This window comes from Empidonax traillii, unplaced genomic scaffold, assembly GCF_003031625.1.
Source record: "Empidonax traillii isolate 1590-97213 ecotype Southwest subspecies unplaced genomic scaffold, ASM303162v1 scaffold19:size3308961, whole genome shotgun sequence".
NCBI classification, from domain to species: Eukaryota; Metazoa; Chordata; class Aves; order Passeriformes; family Tyrannidae; genus Empidonax; species Empidonax traillii.
Genome location: NW_020955212.1, coordinates 2,559,343 through 2,576,191, shown reverse-complemented (window position 1 = coordinate 2,576,191; position 16,849 = coordinate 2,559,343). Strand labels below are relative to the sequence as shown.

Genomic DNA, 16,849 nt, shown 5'->3' with positions numbered 1-16,849 from the left:
TCTAAATGTCCAAATAATTGTGCATTTGCCAGCCTCAACTCCCTGTTTTCCTTTGCTGTATTTCCCTTGGGCATTTCTCTCAAGTCAGTATAATATTTATATGGCACAAGCTGATTTCACTGATGCAAAAATTTCATGCTGTTTGTGTTCTCTGGCCCTGTCAACCACAGCTGTATGCAGGGTTTGCAGTACAGACCCAAGATGCTATTATTTCCAAAATGATATTTTTTTCAAGCAGGCACCTGACTGCTCCCGTTCTCCTGTTTACCATAATTCTGCTCTGCTGCCACTACTTCCCACCTAAAATGCCTGCACTGGACTAAAAAATTGGTTGTATTTGTTCTTTTTTCAATGACCATTTTTGACAGTCCAAATTGGAGTGACAGAAATATAGTAACAAGGTGAAGTGAGTATTTGGCTATGATGGTATTTCCACAGATAACCTTGCCTAGTTTATCCACAGAATCCAAATCAGTGCTCAAAATTTTAGTGATTAAAGGTAATATTTTAACAAAAGCTATTTTGCTTCCTTTCTTTTAACATGCAGTTTCTCCTAATTAGCTTTAGTAGGGCTGATTTTCTTTGAAGATAATGGACTCATCTCAGAAATTTTCATTTTCTGGTAATAAAGGGTTGTTTCATCAAAGTGACTATAATTTGATTCATCATATTTTTTTTTCCTATACACCTTCTAGAAGATTATCATATTAGATGAAGTTTATTTAAAATTAAAAAAAAAAAAAAAGTAGCAACAACTTCAAATTTCCTGAATGTGTTATGGGACATAGAGAAATAGTTGGTAGCAAAAAATTCCATTAGTGTGTGGATCAGGCCACTGAAGGAGGAGGTTCCCTTTCCTTATTTTTATAAATTGTGCCTGAACTATATTGAGACCGCTGACCTTCCTCAAATTTCTATCCTTTGTTTAAAACTGTATCTGAGTTTGTAAAAAATTGTATCAGAGTTAAAAACCACAGTGGAAAACCAGAAAATGATTGATGAAAAAATTTGAAGTAATTAACCTGCTACAGAAGGCAAAGAAAAGAATTATACATTTCAAGGTTTATAAATCCAATTTTCTCTTTCATTAATTTTTGTACAAATGTAATGAGCAGCATTGTATTTTCTTGTGTTTCCAAAGAAAAAAATATGGCTTAAGAATCATGGCATCATCTTGAGTTTATTTTTAATATTAGGATTTTTACTTTATTGCATATGCTATTAGATATGTGTTCCTAGGAACAATTAGATTTATATATATATATATATATACACATATCAAGTTTGGCACAGAAGTGTAATGAATTAGTGTCTCTGGTCTGTAATTATTCTATAGAGATCTTTGCAGGCAGAGCTACTCCCATTGTAAACTAAGAAATTGCAGTACTTACCATTAGTAAGCACTTCTTTTTTTAGGCAGTTAAGTTTATGGACCTGTGGAGCTTCTATGGAAGTATTTAACTCCATCTGCACATATCCTACAGATTTCTGACAGTTTTGGTGTTTTTTTCTGAAAGTTCAAATTATGCAGGAGGGGATCTGTAGCATTTGCTATTCCTCCCAAATAAAACAGGACTCCAGACTTTTCAGAGACATTCTGAAGCAGGAAACAACTGGAGAATAACAGCAGCAGCACCTATATTGAAATTTATATTCTCAAGGTGTTTTAAAAATATTAATTAAAACCTAGCATCACTTAAATAAGTAAGCAAATTAATGCAAGCCCTTTGATTCCCTTTGAGGAAAATTACTCCTGTACAGTGTAATCTTTCTTGTAGTACGGACAGCAGCTCTTGTTTCAAACCCAGGGATGGCTCAGCTGTATATTTAAAGCAAAGCCCAGACTCTCGGTGTGATGGACTGCAGTAAACTGTTCTGATCAAGACAGCTGAACTAATTGGCCCATTCTTCTCAGTAAGAAAAGAGAAGATTTTACCAGTTTTAGTTAGATTTGGCTTTAGTGCCTAACAGTGGAACTTAATTGCTTCTCACTGAATGATCTGTAATAATCTGTCCACTATAATAATAGTTACAAATACTTTAAACTAGAAGTTTGCAGTTACCTCAGTGTTCTAAATTGCCATACCAAATTACATCATGAATGTCAAATATATTTTGGCATTTATATTTCCTTGAGTTCACTAGCAGCATAGACAGCTGTGCCTTGGTGGTTCTATTTAATGGTTTTAATGTCACTCTGTTTTCATCTTCATGCTCTGTGTAGTATTTCTCATGATCCTTCACAACAAGCAAAAAGTTCCAGTCCTGAGGGCTAGGATGCCAGTTAAGCAGATGCTGTTTCAGTTCACAATTACAATTCCTTCCAGGCTATTAGGGGATATTACAGCTGGGCAGGCTGGCAGACCATCATCCCCCACTCCCCCTCCATCCTAAGATTAAATTCATTGTCCCTGACATCAGCCACTGAGTGAGAGGAATCTGCAAATGCCCTTATTCAGCTTCGGGAATAGCCGGTTATACACTTTCTAAATGTTAACTCTGCTAATTTGTATTTTAGCAGTGCGGCCTGGGAGTTCAGCATAACACTAGTATGTCAGCAGTGATCCTTCTTTGTAAGGTGAATTATGCAAAGTCCTATGGTTTAAAAGTGTGATATAAATTTATTTGATGGAAAAATGGCCACTTTGTCATCTCTGTCATATTCTTGGACAAGCAAATCTGTAGTGTAGTTAGGACTTTCTCCATTGCAAACATTTGCACAGCACTTAATCTTTTTTTTTATTTTTTTTTATTCTGTGTGTCAAAAGAGAGCAGAAAGGGAGCATTTTGCTGGTCAGTGAGCAGCAATGCAAAATGAAGATGTCTGAGCTTTCCAATCAGTCCATATGCCAGAGCTGGAAGTGCAACAAAAAACCAAATTGGACAACCTAGCGTAGAAATAAATAGTCTACGAGATCCTCTTGAGAAGAGCAAGTCTCTCTTTGGGCTGTGGCATTTAGAAGAGGCCAGGACTGCTTACCTGTACAGGCTAGAGTGCATTAGAAGATCTCCTGCTGGCCTTATCAGCTGTTGTGGTTTTGCCATCATTGAATCATTGACAGTAATATTTCATTGATCTCAAATTCCATTTGACGGGATGTAGTATGGTAGAATTTTGTCACTTTTAATGTACATGAGTGATTTAAAATATTCTCTGGAATTAATATATTATTTAAACTATGTCTACAGCTCTTACTACGCATTGTGACACAATCAAAGGATCTTGTCCTCTCTTAGAACACTCATCTCCAAGCTCTATTCATTTCATTTGCCATTTGGAGCATCTATCTTATTCCATTTTCAAGCTGTTACTATGCAGCCACTGAAAAATGAATGAAAAAATGTCTCTAAACTTTGTATTTCATTCAAATATAAATTTGAAAAATTCTATGCCATCAGAATTAAGCATGAAACATCTTAGAGGATATTCCAGACTAACCTTCTGCAAACTGAGCAGTACATATCTTGGAGCATTTTTTTTCCCTCTCCTTTATGATGAATAGGTCACTGGTCTACAGCATTTCCTTTCTTTTACTTGAAATGGTTTTTAAATGTGCACCACTGCAAAACTTTCCTTGAAGCCAGTCATGACAGCAACTTTTCTATTTTCCCTTTTCCCGACCTTGTCCTTCCTTGTCTTGAATTTGCCTTTGGGGCAAGACTTGACCTGTGCTTTTGAGCTGAATGCAAAGTTTCTCAGCCCCTCACTCCCTAAGTCTGCTCCCACCATGGAAAAGCCTGATGGTATAGTAATGCTTGTAAGGGTCACAGTAATACATGGCCTAGATGAGAACTGACAGTGCTCTAAGAAATATGACAGTACCTCTGCCCTTGATCAGGCTTCCCATTTGAAAGTTTTCATTTTGGTAATTACATCCTTCCCAGATAGTAGCCATAGTCATTGATCATACTAATATCATTAAAACTGATTCCCGTAAGTCACCTTTTAAAGACACTTTCTATGGTTTCTTTTCCCCCTATGTCTTCTTCCTCTGCAGTCACAGGATAAGACTTTTTCTGTCTACCCTTCATCTGATTGATTAGACATGCCAAATACTTCCTTTACGTATGGCCTGGTAATATACACATCACATTTCTTCCCTTGGGATCTTAATCAGAAAAAGTAATGGCCTTTAGCTTTTCTCATTAGCAAAATGGAAAAGCACCATACCCAATCCATTAGAAATACAGCATTGTGATATGAATTTATAGAAAAATGGCTGCATGCCAGCAGACATAGAGTGAGTTTACCTGAAAGGATTTTCAGGAAAAAAAAAAAAAAAAAAAAAAAAAAAAAAAAAAAGAAAAGAAGTCACCCTTTCTATCTGGCAAGCAAACATTTTGAGCCATAACTTATCATGCCTGTCTGTCAGGTGTTTTGCTGTTGCTCCTTAAGTGCTGTTTGGACAGCTCTGTCACATAAAGAGCATTCATAAGGAGGAAATATGGGTGTTTGTACATGTATTAATGTCTTCCCCAATTTTGATTCCCTTCCTGGATTATTCTCCTCATATTCTCTATCAGAATTAGAGGGAGGGGAGGAAGTTGGGAAGATTTTGTTGTTTTGCTTTACTTTTAGTTTTTCACAGAATGTGCTAACCTGAAAAAATGTATCAAGAACTACCATTACAGCGTACTCCTCTATCAAGCTGAGACTGCTGCTGTGCTTTTTTTAGCTCTGTCTAAAACTATTTACAATCAGTACACTGATAGTGAGGACAAGACTGATTAACAGTTTTTTTTCTCTGCTGATGTGAATTGCTTTTCACTTGGCCTGGTCTTTATTAGTCCTAAAAATTATTAAAATTCATACACCAGCACTGAAAACTTTCAGTGCTTATATTTTCCAGAACTGTAAGAGGGTGTCAAAGCACAAATCCATACCAAATCATAATTGTATATAATTTGAATGCATATGAGCTGACTCTGTCTACTTTGGAAAGCTAGCACTGAAAGAACACAAAGAACAGCCTTGGAATGTTGTTATTCTGCCAGCACTAAGACACATCTGTTTTCCTGGCCCCTTCAAGCATTGCTAATGTTATTCCTGGGAAAATAAGTACTAAGCACACCCATAAGGCTATATTTAATAGTGTCTTATAAAAAATGGGGGCTGGCCTTTTTTTTTTTTTTTAAGCAAACCTCAGGTTTCCTAGGTGTTAAGTTGCTCACCTGTACAAAGTGAGAGTCAAAGCTGAAGCATCAAGCTTGAATTCTTGGCTACTTCACTTATGGTTCATCAGCTGTGTTGATCACACTTTCCCAACAAAACAGAGTGTTCCAGTATAAGGTAAAGAAAATAGTACTGTGAAATAGTGTGAAAGACCTGCAGTAGCCAAAAATGGGAGGCATGATAAAGGGATCTTTTTAAGAGGGGAGTTCATGGTTAGAAGACAGGACAGGAAGGCCTAAGGCAAGGAGGGATGACTATTTTTTGAAGTATTGGGATTTTTTTTTCTTCTTTCATTTTCTGTTTTGTTCTTCTGCCATTTTGTTTGGTTGGGGGTTTTTGTTGGTTTGTTTTTGTTTCGGTTTTTGTTGTTGTTGTTGTTGTTGTTTGGTTGGTCTGGTTTGGTTTTTTGGTTTGGTTTGGTTTGGTGGTTTTTTTACTTTTTGGTATCTTTCCTTCTTCCTTCCCTCCCATTTCATCATTTGGATGAAACAATGACAAATTAGGAGAGATCCTGTGTAATTTTTGCCACACAGTAAGTTTAGGAGTTCAACACTTTTAGCAGATTGTTACATGGTACACAAGCTGATGACATAGCAGTATAGTTCAGTTTACTTAGCCCGCACTTTGCTAAAAGGCAAGGTTTCTCCTGTGCTTTTGCAGCTCTATTGCTGATATGATCTGATGTCTCAGAGATCCTCCCACAGCTGATAATTAACATACTTAGGAATGGAGTGTAATATTCTTACTCAGTCACACCCTATCAGTGGGGCATTGACTTTAATTGTAACGGGACCCTTCTCCCATAAGAATTTCAAGAGTTTATGGAAAGCATTAAAAACGAAGTCTTCACAAAAATGCTATTACCACCTTCCACAGACCTGCCATGTAACAAAGATAACGATAATGTAAATATATTTAAAGATTTTGACAGAACAATTTTTATGCTAATGAGAAGCAATATCTTGCACTGCATTACTTTAAACACTGTATTTTAAATGTATTGAAGTTGCCACTAGGCTTTAAAGGTTAGTATTCTCTATTATCCCCACCTGATCCATATACAGATTTGGTTGATTATTTTGCTTAAGCTACAGATAGAAGAGTAGTTGGCTGAGAAGCATTCATGGTTTCCAGTTTGTTGGAAATTCCTCTTATGAAATTTGGTTTCATTCTGATTCATCTTTTAAAAACTCAAAACAAACCAGAAGGATTCTCCCATGAGTCAGAAATTCCAAAGAAAAATTAATTTTCAGCAATGATGCCTCATGGTGTTTCCAATACAAGATATAGTCTGCAATATCTTGACAGCTGCCAACTGGTTTAAAATGTCCATCTTGGTTACTGTCCTGCTCCATGTCAGCTTTGAGGCAGCAGCTGCAAAACACTCACAGGATTTCATGTTCCAGGGCAGCCTCACCATGTCCAATGCTTTGGGCAGGCTTCCAGATCTCCTAATGAGTCAGTTTACAGGTCTGCTTACCAAGGATGAGATTAGTCTGGGAGCCAAGTCAGAAAACACCAGGAATGTTGCTTTGAGCAGGCAACTTGGTAGGAATGTCCTGGAAGAAAAGTAGGGCACTGGCTCAAAGACTGAAGAGGGACTGCCAGTTTCCAGGTGTGTAGGAAGAGGCAAGGGCATTCCAGAGCTTCACCTGAGGACCCCTATGGAAGCAGGGTTCTTGGAGCTTGCAAACTCCCAACTCAAACCCACCAACTCTGTGTTGAGCAGCCTGGAAGCCCTGAGTGCATGATTTGCAGGACATTTATCCACACGTGCCCAACAGCAGGCTGATTTTCCTTGTATCCTTAGGCATAAGGGCACAGCGTTTCTCAGAGGAAATGTATTTTCCCCTGCCTAAGCCTGGACTTGCATGTTGACCATCAATTCAGGAAGGCCAGCTTGTGAGGCATTCCTAGTGCCACTGTTAGCTTCCAGTGTCAGACCCAACAGGTGACGTCTCCAAGGTTTTTTTCTGCTCACTGAATTGGCAAGTTCTCCTTCATCTCTGGATGCAGGGTACTGGTGAACAGCTGTTTTCTTACAAAGAATTGAAATGTTTTCTTCCCTTCCCTCTCCTCTCCTCACCTCCCAACCCCTTCTTTCCCCAGTGATATCTTCCATTATGGTTAACCAAATATTTTGGAATCTAGAGATCTTTTAGAGTCAAAGGATTGAGCAATATCATGCTTCAACTGTTCTTAAGAATGTCTCAGCTGTACTTTGGTGGTATCTCACTACCTTTCATCTGTTCAGTATGACTGCCTTTTCATGCGGGAGGTGTTGAAATTCCTCCTGTTTCTAGGATAATTAGATTTAATAATATTCAGGTGACTTTTTTGTCTCTTTTTACTGTTCTTTTTGGTTTGGTTTATCTTGTAATTAATTGTCCTTGCTTTCATCTGCACCATTCTTGCAAGTTGACCAACGAGCTGTCCACTTTTATCTCTGCTCTGAAAGAGCAATAGAAGTTGTATGTGATTGATAAGCAACTGTTATTTAACAGTTTTTCTATTATTCTAAGCTGTTCTGGTGTTGTTTTAACAACAGCTTCATCCATACAGTATAGATATTTGCACACAGTAGTCTGCTTCTCTTTAGAAAATTCAAATTAATGGAGATTTAATAGCCTCTAGAAGACATGTTTACCTCTAGAAAGCACTTATTTGTTCATATGAGTGGATATGTTATTAATAATAGTTTAATCTGCTCATATGTTGAGAGATTCACTGACACATTTTTTTAACTTATGCTGAAAATATTAAAATATACAGATCAGTCTTCTTTCATCTTACTAGCAGCCATTCATCAGGGACTAATTGGAAGTATTGTATTCAGATGGAATTTCCTAAGAATTTCCATCTAAGGGGGTGCATAGGGAATTTTTTTTTTTTTAATATCAGAATCTACAGTCATAATTTTACTGCATCACCCCATTATTCTTCAGTATTTGAGATCTGAAAGTGGAATATAGATGTGACAGAATCGCAGTGATTACCAGCCCTGATTGACCAAGACTGATGCAGTATACTCTTTTGTTATGATACATTCACAATACCCTGGTCTTATATAGGGTGCTGCAGACAGATCTGCAATAAGTCATGCACTAACCTCTGCTCAAAAACCTCCCCCAGAGAGCTCATAATGTACATTCATAGAACAGATACATAGAGGATATTAGGGGGGAAAAAAATGCTCCTTTTGTAGAGAAATGCATAAGAACTGAAGAAGTAAGAACTGAAAGTTCAAAAAATTCCCGCAGTCTTGGTCGGTTTTTTTTTTTAACATAAGAGAAGTCTTGCTCTCTTGCAAATGTATCCATCAGATGCATGGCATTATTTGAATCATGCAAAAAAAAAAAGTTTTCACATCTTGGGGCTATTTATATATTCAGTCATACAGGGAGAATCAGTTTACATTTCTGTACAGCCTCTGTGGATCCCTGCCTACAACAGAGGCTTTGTCACGAGGAAGAGTGAAAATACCACGGGCCTAGGTATGCTGATGTGGACTGCAAGGATCATTGGCACCCTGAGGTCAAGTTCCACAGTCATGTGTAAACTGAAAAATGTAATATAAACATTTTGTTTCAAAGAAGTATTCCTATAGGAAGTTTTCACTTAATGAAAGATGCAATCAAAAAGGGAACTTATTTTCACATCCTGATGAGTTTTTCTTATTTTTCACCTTTTTCACTGATCTATGCAAGTGGTTTGAGAATTTCACCAAATTCCTTTGTAATGCCAGCCTTTAGACTCTGAAAAGTGGTTAAAATGAATGAGCTAGTTTTTTATCTGTTTATGCTGCTTGCAGTTGCAAACACTGAGCTGTGCACTACGCTCTCAATGGCGAACTGACTGTTCTCATAGTTGTTTCTTCGAAATAATCTTTATCTGATTAGTCCTGATCACTCTGCTTTAGTAGCAGGACTGAATTTCAGAAAGAAGAAAAGACCTGTTAGCTGGGGGGCGGAGGGGGAGGGCAGGTGAGCTCATCTGCACTGTTTCTTCTATACCTTTGTATTACTTTGATTGCCAAAGATAGGGATTTGTGAAGGATGCTTAGAACTCCTGAAGAGAAAAGGAGATTAGTTTGCAAATATAGTTCTTCAAGTTATTATTCTCTCTACCTTCATTTAACTTGCTCAGAGAATTAGGTAACATCTCATTAGGAAGGTTGAAAGGGAATTGATAGCCAGGATTCCTAAATACATTTGTATTACTGAGCAGCAGGGAAGGAATGTTAAATCCAGTAAAGATTTCTATTCTCTGCCTGAACAAAGAGTGCAGTGGGCCAGTGATGGGATTCTGTTGAATGACAGTGCTGTTCTTGATAGGGCTATGGTAATTGTGTGATAAAATGGCATTATATCATTATATTTTAGGCCTGGCTGATAATTATTAGCAAAACTCCATATCATTTATTTTCTCATTCTTTAATTAGGAGAAAGTGAAATTAATAACAGCCACTGAATAAGTACAGGGTTGAGATGGAAAATGAGAAAGCTTCTGTGTAGCAAAAGATATTTTAAGTTTAAAGTAAAAACTGTGGCAGCTGGATATTGTATTTCATTGAACTGCCACAGGCACTGATGAACTAGATGGTCCTTTTCTCTTCCTGAGTTCCTGTGTCTCCATGCCAGACTATGGGATAAGAGGACACAGCAAGACAATGTTCTTTTCTATTGGAGAACAGCATATTTTCAAATGAGAAGGTGGAACCAGAGACAAAAAAGCAGCAGTTTCATTCTATATTTCATTACAGTTATAACCACTTGAAAATGCTCAAAGAGAGATGCAGTTTTTGTTCTTTGAAGGGAAAGAGATTTGAAAGTGGGAAGGCAGGTTTCCTTCATGGGGTAGGGAAAAAAAAAAGATGATAAAAATAAATCCAGCCAACAGACTCATTTCCTTAAGTTTTCCAGCAACACAAATGTTTTCACATAATTCTGTAAGTGATGCAGTGTCTAGACTTCTCAGATGGTTTCAAAAAAAAAAAAAAAAAAACCAGCACAAAACCCAAAACACAAACAAACCCTGGCATTAATTCGGGGAATCCTGAAAAGCTAAGTCATTATCATTGTGCTATAGCTCATGCAGTGATATGAAACCACAAATAGTCACTGAAGAATACATGGTTTAGCATTTGCTCACATAAGACATCCCATTTAATCTCCCTTCAGCAGGCTGCGGTGCTGTAAATGCTTACCAGCATATGCTGGTACAAGGCTTCTGTGGTTTGGCTCTCACCTTGACTCTGAAGGATCTGTACCTTCTCAGGAACATGGAAGCTGATGAAATAAGGAGAGTGATCCTTGATTCTTGCAACAGATATACATTTAGATAAAACCACAAAGAAACACCAGAAAGCAGCATCTGCACCTTGATTTTATAAAAGGCTTCTTTAACATTTTTTCCTTGTTCATTGTCCCTCCTAATTTTAAGTGTTGTTTGAGGTTTCCAAATTTACTGCAAACTTATCTGTTAAAATCTCATTTTGTCAATTCTTTATGGTTTTCTTTATACTGGGAAACTTATTCAACATTGATCCAGTTATTAACTGTAAAATCTCACAGTACTCATAGTGACCAAGAGAGTTAACACATCTGCAGCAGGCTCTGTATAATCACAGCTGTGTTATTTTATTGGCAACTAGGGCTATAAATAGAATGGAACTTTAGAGTGGTTTCTTATACTTTCTGTTAATGATGGCCTTCAGAATTTAAACAGGGTGTGCAGCCAAAGCCTTCTGATGATGTAGATGTAATAGTGTGGTTTTGCAAGAGGCATTCTTTCAGGCCCTGTTTCAGTTGAAATTCAGTAACTAATAGCTGGTGTGTGGGGTGTTTGCTATGTACCTCAGCTGTTAGGCAGTTGCCTGACTCTGCATTAATCTGGGCCTCAGAAAGGCATGCTAGAGGCTTACTAGGGCAAATGAATAAATGGACATTACCTGTGCCGTATTCTCAATGTAAAAGCTCCTGTAAATTCCCTGCAGGTTACTCAGCTCCACCTTTGATGGCTAAAACATATTATCCTTCTGCAACATGCTCCCTCACTTTGTCTGGTGCAGGCAACTGCCTTCCTCCTGTTTTTTATTTCCCAGTGCTTGTCACCTTTATGGGTTTAGTGTTTGCTGCAGGCTTAACACCAGTCTTGCTGGATCCAGGCTGGGATACCCCACTGTTTGCTGATCTCTAAGAAATGATATTGCACTCTGAATTAAACATGATCCTTCTCGAAGTTTCATTTTTTCCCCTCAACCCACCTCCTCATTCGTTACCTCCTTTCCTTTAACTCTTTGTGGTCACTGAGGGTAGTATCTGAAAGTAGGGCAGGGTTGTAAGTGTACCCTAATACTCTCTTATTTTCTAACTATATCTTTTTTCACACATGTAAGTCGTTTCAAAATGGTGAAAACCAAAAATCCCATTGGACAAGATGTGAGTAGAATTGTTAATGTAGCATATAGGCTAAATGGGTACCCTGATAAGTGCAGTCTGAATTAAGCAGTCAGGCATCATAAAGCATGAATTATATTATAATACTGTACATCTTCAGTGATGAGAACATGCATTCTGTGTACTGTATGAAGAAAATAATAGTTTACAAGCAAATTAAGAGAATGTTGGCACCAGCAGAGTATTCTTTTTCTGTAGTAGAAATTACCAGCTTTCAAAGGATCAAAGTGCCAAAAAAATCTCCCTTACACTCTCCAGATCCATCATCTGTGCATGTAGAGTCACTATTCATTTTTTCTGTCAGAAATAACCAGCTTCTAATTTTAGACCCACAAAGCCTGTACAGTTGTGGAAGAATGAACAGTGCTTTCTTATGCCTTGCACATACTTCGTTGAAAGACCGATCACATTACAGCTCAAAAATCTTTAATCCTGATGGAAACATATGACAAAGAAAGAATGGATTTGGCTCTTTCAGATTCTCTCATTTCAGTGCCTACAATACTAATATTTAGTGGAATTTGCCAGCTACTGCTAGGCTGAGCATGTGAGTCATGCTGTCTCTTCATACATGTGTGTGGACAAAGAACTGTAGTGAGTGTGGCTCAAGGAGAAAATAAATCTCAGTGATGGTCTTCTGACACAGATGTCTTCTTTGTTTACCATCTACTTGCTTCCAAGTTACATGAGTTTCTTGAGGTAGATGGGAAGCCATATGGAAACTATGTACATCTACAGGAACTGTGATCCAAATGGAGCTGCATTACAACAGAGTCCCTCAGCTAAGCATGCCTTTAGACCAGAATTTTCATCCTGGGTGGTCTTAAGCTGAGTAGATATAAAATGTTTAACTTTTCTTTAAATCCCATAATTCTTTTTAAAGCTCTTTTCTACCTCCCAGCATGGGTGCCACTCACTCCAGCACATCCAGAGCACACTATTTTATAGAATAACTAGGTAAAGTATCTGGGGGACCGAGGGAGAGACACAGATTTCAGTGGGCTCAGTGTGTCTGGGTGTGGAAGCTACTGAACAGCAGCGTTCAGGAAGCTTTCTGCTAAACAACCAACTGTGAATATTCATGACAAGGAATTCAACTCTTGCATTATCCAAACCCATTGATGTAAGTATCAACAGTGACATTGTGCCTTAGCACTATGTAATCTTCATTTATCCTGTGAGATCAGAGAATTAGGATTATGTAGTTCACAAAGAAAAGAAATACATGTAAACTTGATTGAGCTAATGTCAGTTATAACAAAAAATAATCTGTTTCCTCTTTCATTATACAAACTAAACTAAAACAGCTTCTCAGTGTTAGGCTTCCCATGATAAAAACTGATGCACAGGACAGACAGTCCCAAATTCATGTGGTCTCAGAGGGGGCTCCCTCTGCTGCATGTGAGGGATACTAAAGACCAATTGTGTGCCTCTGAGAACTAAGCCTTAGTTTTCCTTTATGGCTCGATAAAGATTTTCGCGGAATCCTCAATGTATGCTAAAAGTGAGACCCTGGAGACTGAGCATCAGTTCCAAGCCCAAGTAACATGTTTAATTGCTGACCCAATTACTCTTTCCTGAAATGATGAGGGTATATTTACAGTCATAAAGATAAAGAAAGTAAGTATGTTTGGACAGTCCACCAAAGGGCACAATATGTGTAATAAAGACCACTGCTGCTATGTGGTCAAGGGCCAGTTGATAAGCAGCAATGCTCTTTAGGAATGAACCTTGGCTAACTTTTACTAGGATCAAATTCTTTGCCACAAATACTATGTGCCATTGGTGGAACTAATTTGGCCCAAAACATGGTTTTGTTTTTTAATTATAGAACTTTGAAGGATTTATACAAAAAATTGAACCACCATTAGAGCAGACATTTTCCTACAGTTCTTCAGGAGAGAGTCTGGCAAACAACTAGATGGCTTTGTTCTCCACAACTTTAAATTACTTGCTATTTGGTTGAATTCAGTTTAAATTCCTGCAAAAAATTGAACTGGGAGAGTGTGGGGTGGTGTGAGTGTCTGGAAAGCAGAGTTTGGCCAGAGCCACCAATGACGCTCAGGTCAGCATGCAGTTTTCTCTAGCGATTGTCTAGCAGTGAAGGAAGCTACATGAACTAGTCTGGCAAGTAAGATCAGGATCTGCCTCAAGAGGAAAAAAATAACAATAGAGTAAGAAACTGCACAAGTGCTGAGAACAGTGCTTTCACAGTCAGCAAAGACATCAGTTAATTCCCAGACAGTTTCAGTTGTGCTACAGAACTCAGTGCCAAAGGATTTTGCAAAAAGTGGACTGGTCTAAATTAGAAAGCAGTTGAATAATTTGGTATTTGTATATTAAAACTTGTTTGGGTTTCTGTGTGAGATAAGAGAATGACAGACAATGGCATCTTATGAGTCTGCACATTGATCTTCTACTAGTTCCAACTCAGAGGAAGTCCAAGTTGAATGAGGCCACTTCATAATTTAAATTAACACTTTTAATTAAAATCTAGATATATATTTGTCCGAGTGAAGCTAGCCTGCATAGATGTTTAAAACCCTTACAGGTCTTTGTAGAACTGTAAGAATGAGTGCTTTGGGTCACTGTTAAATATTGACACATTTAGAACAATGCTACACAGCAGATGTCTTCCCAACATGTGACGGCAACATTACAAAGCAGAATGAATGGAGCGGAAGCAGCTTTGGAACACCCTGCTGTAACATTCTCATTAGCTCTTAATGTGTAAGGCAGGGGAATAACCCAACTTTACTGAGTACAATAGGGATAGTTGGCCTAATGTATTTGGTGTGTTAGCCTTCATAAAAAACAGCATTGAATTCAGTTCTCTTTCTGAAGAACAAAGAAAGAATCTGAAGAAAAACAGAGCCTGATACAGGCACACAGACACTGGGGACACTCCCATCACTTTGCTCAAGTTATAGAAAACACTGTGAAATCTGGCAAAATATTGTAATGGTTTTCAACACCATATGCTGCTCATATTGCAAGTATAAATTCTATGTCATGTATGATCCTCACTGATTTTTTTTAAATATAAATTAATTTCACTTAAATGATTTTTATTTTCTTCTACTTGAAAGAAGACTTCAGGACTTAGCTGTGAGATGCTTAAATATGCTGTTGTCATTCTCTAAGGCCTATCTCTAGCATTGCTGCAGACTGCACCCCACCTTGCAATTTCGTGATGCATGTTTGTGACAGGCATATCAAACCATCCAGTTAGTTTAGAATTGAGGTGAGAGAGTGCTTTAAATGTAAATTTTACTACAAACAGCGGAATAAAATCTTGCAAGCACTTCCTAGCTCTGCCAGGAAGCAAAGCTATATTTAACTCATTTTAAAATTCATCAAATACATTCTGGGGCGATTCAGATCTTTGGTGTGTCTTTGAAGATAACATGTAGTGGAAGTGTCACACAGTCGTTTGGGGGATTGGGCACATTCCGAGATTCTTGTCAGTGAAGACGTAGTTAGGACAGGGTTGTAGAAAGAATGGAACATATAGATCTGAGGACTTAATATTGATACTTTATTTGAAAATCTGAACAATTGCTGTTGCGTTCAGTTCAAGAGCTTTTTAAGAAGTGCTGTATATAAAAAGATTACTGCCATGCCAATGACAAAATTCACATGCACGCATGAATTTTAAAAAGGATTGTCAGGTAGTACTTGGGAGAGAGAGTGTTTCAGAGAAGCTAATACAAAGTGTTATATGATAATTTGCAGAAGTTTCAAAATGCATAGAAAAGATCCCTGGATATTAAGAACAAGCTATAAGAATTTAGCTAAAGTATCTGTGTACAAAAGGGGAAACTCCAGATAGATCTTCCTCCTTTGTTTCTCCTGTCTTAGATTGCACCTTCCTGAAGCTTTGTATCCCTGTAAACTCAACTGCTGTTACTAACAGAATTAAATATGGACTGGAATAAACCTCTCAAATTTTATGCTTCATATTTTGTAGGTGTCATTAGGTAAGGTCAATAAAACTCCAAAAAATTGTTTAGACATGACTGCTGTCATGTCTCCACTGGGTTTTTTGTAAGTACAAATAGTAGTCTCTCAGTTTTAGAGAACCTGTGAACAATCTAACTCCATCAGTAAGATGTTTACTATTGCCTATATTCAGATAGGATCTGGCTTGAAGTTCAAGATTATGTTTTTCAGTACCTGGATGTGTTCTACCACTGACTAAAATCCTTAATTAAAAGAAATAACATGCTATACACTAACTAAAAAACTCAGAATGGGAAATTGAAACAGTGTCATGCTTCTAACATATGGTTTAATGAATCTTGATCGTGGTTTTCTATTGTTCATGTGCTTTTGATTTGTTCTAGTACATGACTGCTGCTGCACCTATGCAAGGGACCTACATTCCCCAGTATACTCCTGTGCCTCCAACAGCTGTCCCTATTGAAGTAAGTTTATCTCCATCCATGAAAGTAGAGTGAAGGGGTAGCAGAACTCTTATCTATTATTCCTTCTTGCACCTGTGGTTTGAAAGGGGCCTAAATTTTCTTTATGGAGGTGGCTGGAAGCTCCCAGCTTTTAAAATTAAAACTGTACATTTCTTCCTCTTTTGTTTTCTTTCTTTTCTTTTCCTTCTCTTTTCTAGCCCCTATTTTTTATTTTTTTTTAATTATTTGCAAGGGCTCTTGTTTTGCATTTGTTTTGTTGTACAGCAGGACGTGGAGTAAAACATCAGTGATTATGACTATTTTTTTCCCCATGTACTTGGGAGGGAGATGGGAAGAGACAGGAAAACAAACCCAGCAGGCAGACCACGAAACCAAAAGAGATTTCAAGAAGAGAAGATTGCAAGAGGGTTTGATGCGGTCCTTAGCAAGCATAGGTAATTGCTGAAACATTTAGCCACCAGAAAAAGTGATTGAGCAATGGAAACCTTCCTCTTGTATATACAGACGTGGAGGATGCTGCACTGACTGAGTGCTTTTCATCCTTGAGGAAGGATTCGCTCCCTCCCTCCTTGGGGCTGAGTCATGCTGATGACAGTCTAATGAGTAAGTATTTACTCAACCCTGTAGACCACAAGCTGCCGGGAGAGCGTCAGCTTGGCCTCCACTTCTGTGAAGCTTCATAAGGGCAACTGAGCACAGCAAGAGGAGGGAACCTTGTGATCCTCTTCCCTGTGTGCTTCTCTTTGGCACTGCCTTCTTTTATTAACAACTTGTGCCCCACTCTGGGGTAA

The 16,849-nt window shown here is 37.9% G+C and overlaps 1 protein-coding gene across 7 annotated transcripts in view; it reads left to right on the top strand.

Moving 5' to 3' along the window:
• Window positions 1–16,849, top strand: part of RBMS3 (RNA binding motif single stranded interacting protein 3) — a 597,177-nt gene that overhangs the window by 568,501 nt on the left and 11,827 nt on the right. For 6 of the 7 annotated variants that reach the window (XM_027897776.1, XM_027897804.1, XM_027897793.1 and 3 more), the window contains one exon: window positions 15,978–16,058. The exons of the other annotated variant lie outside the window; for it this stretch is intronic. In XM_027897776.1, the coding sequence (XP_027753577.1) occupies window positions 15,978–16,058 (81 nt within the window). The remainder of the gene's footprint in view (window positions 1–15,977; window positions 16,059–16,849) is intronic. 7 annotated transcript variants of the gene reach the window in all.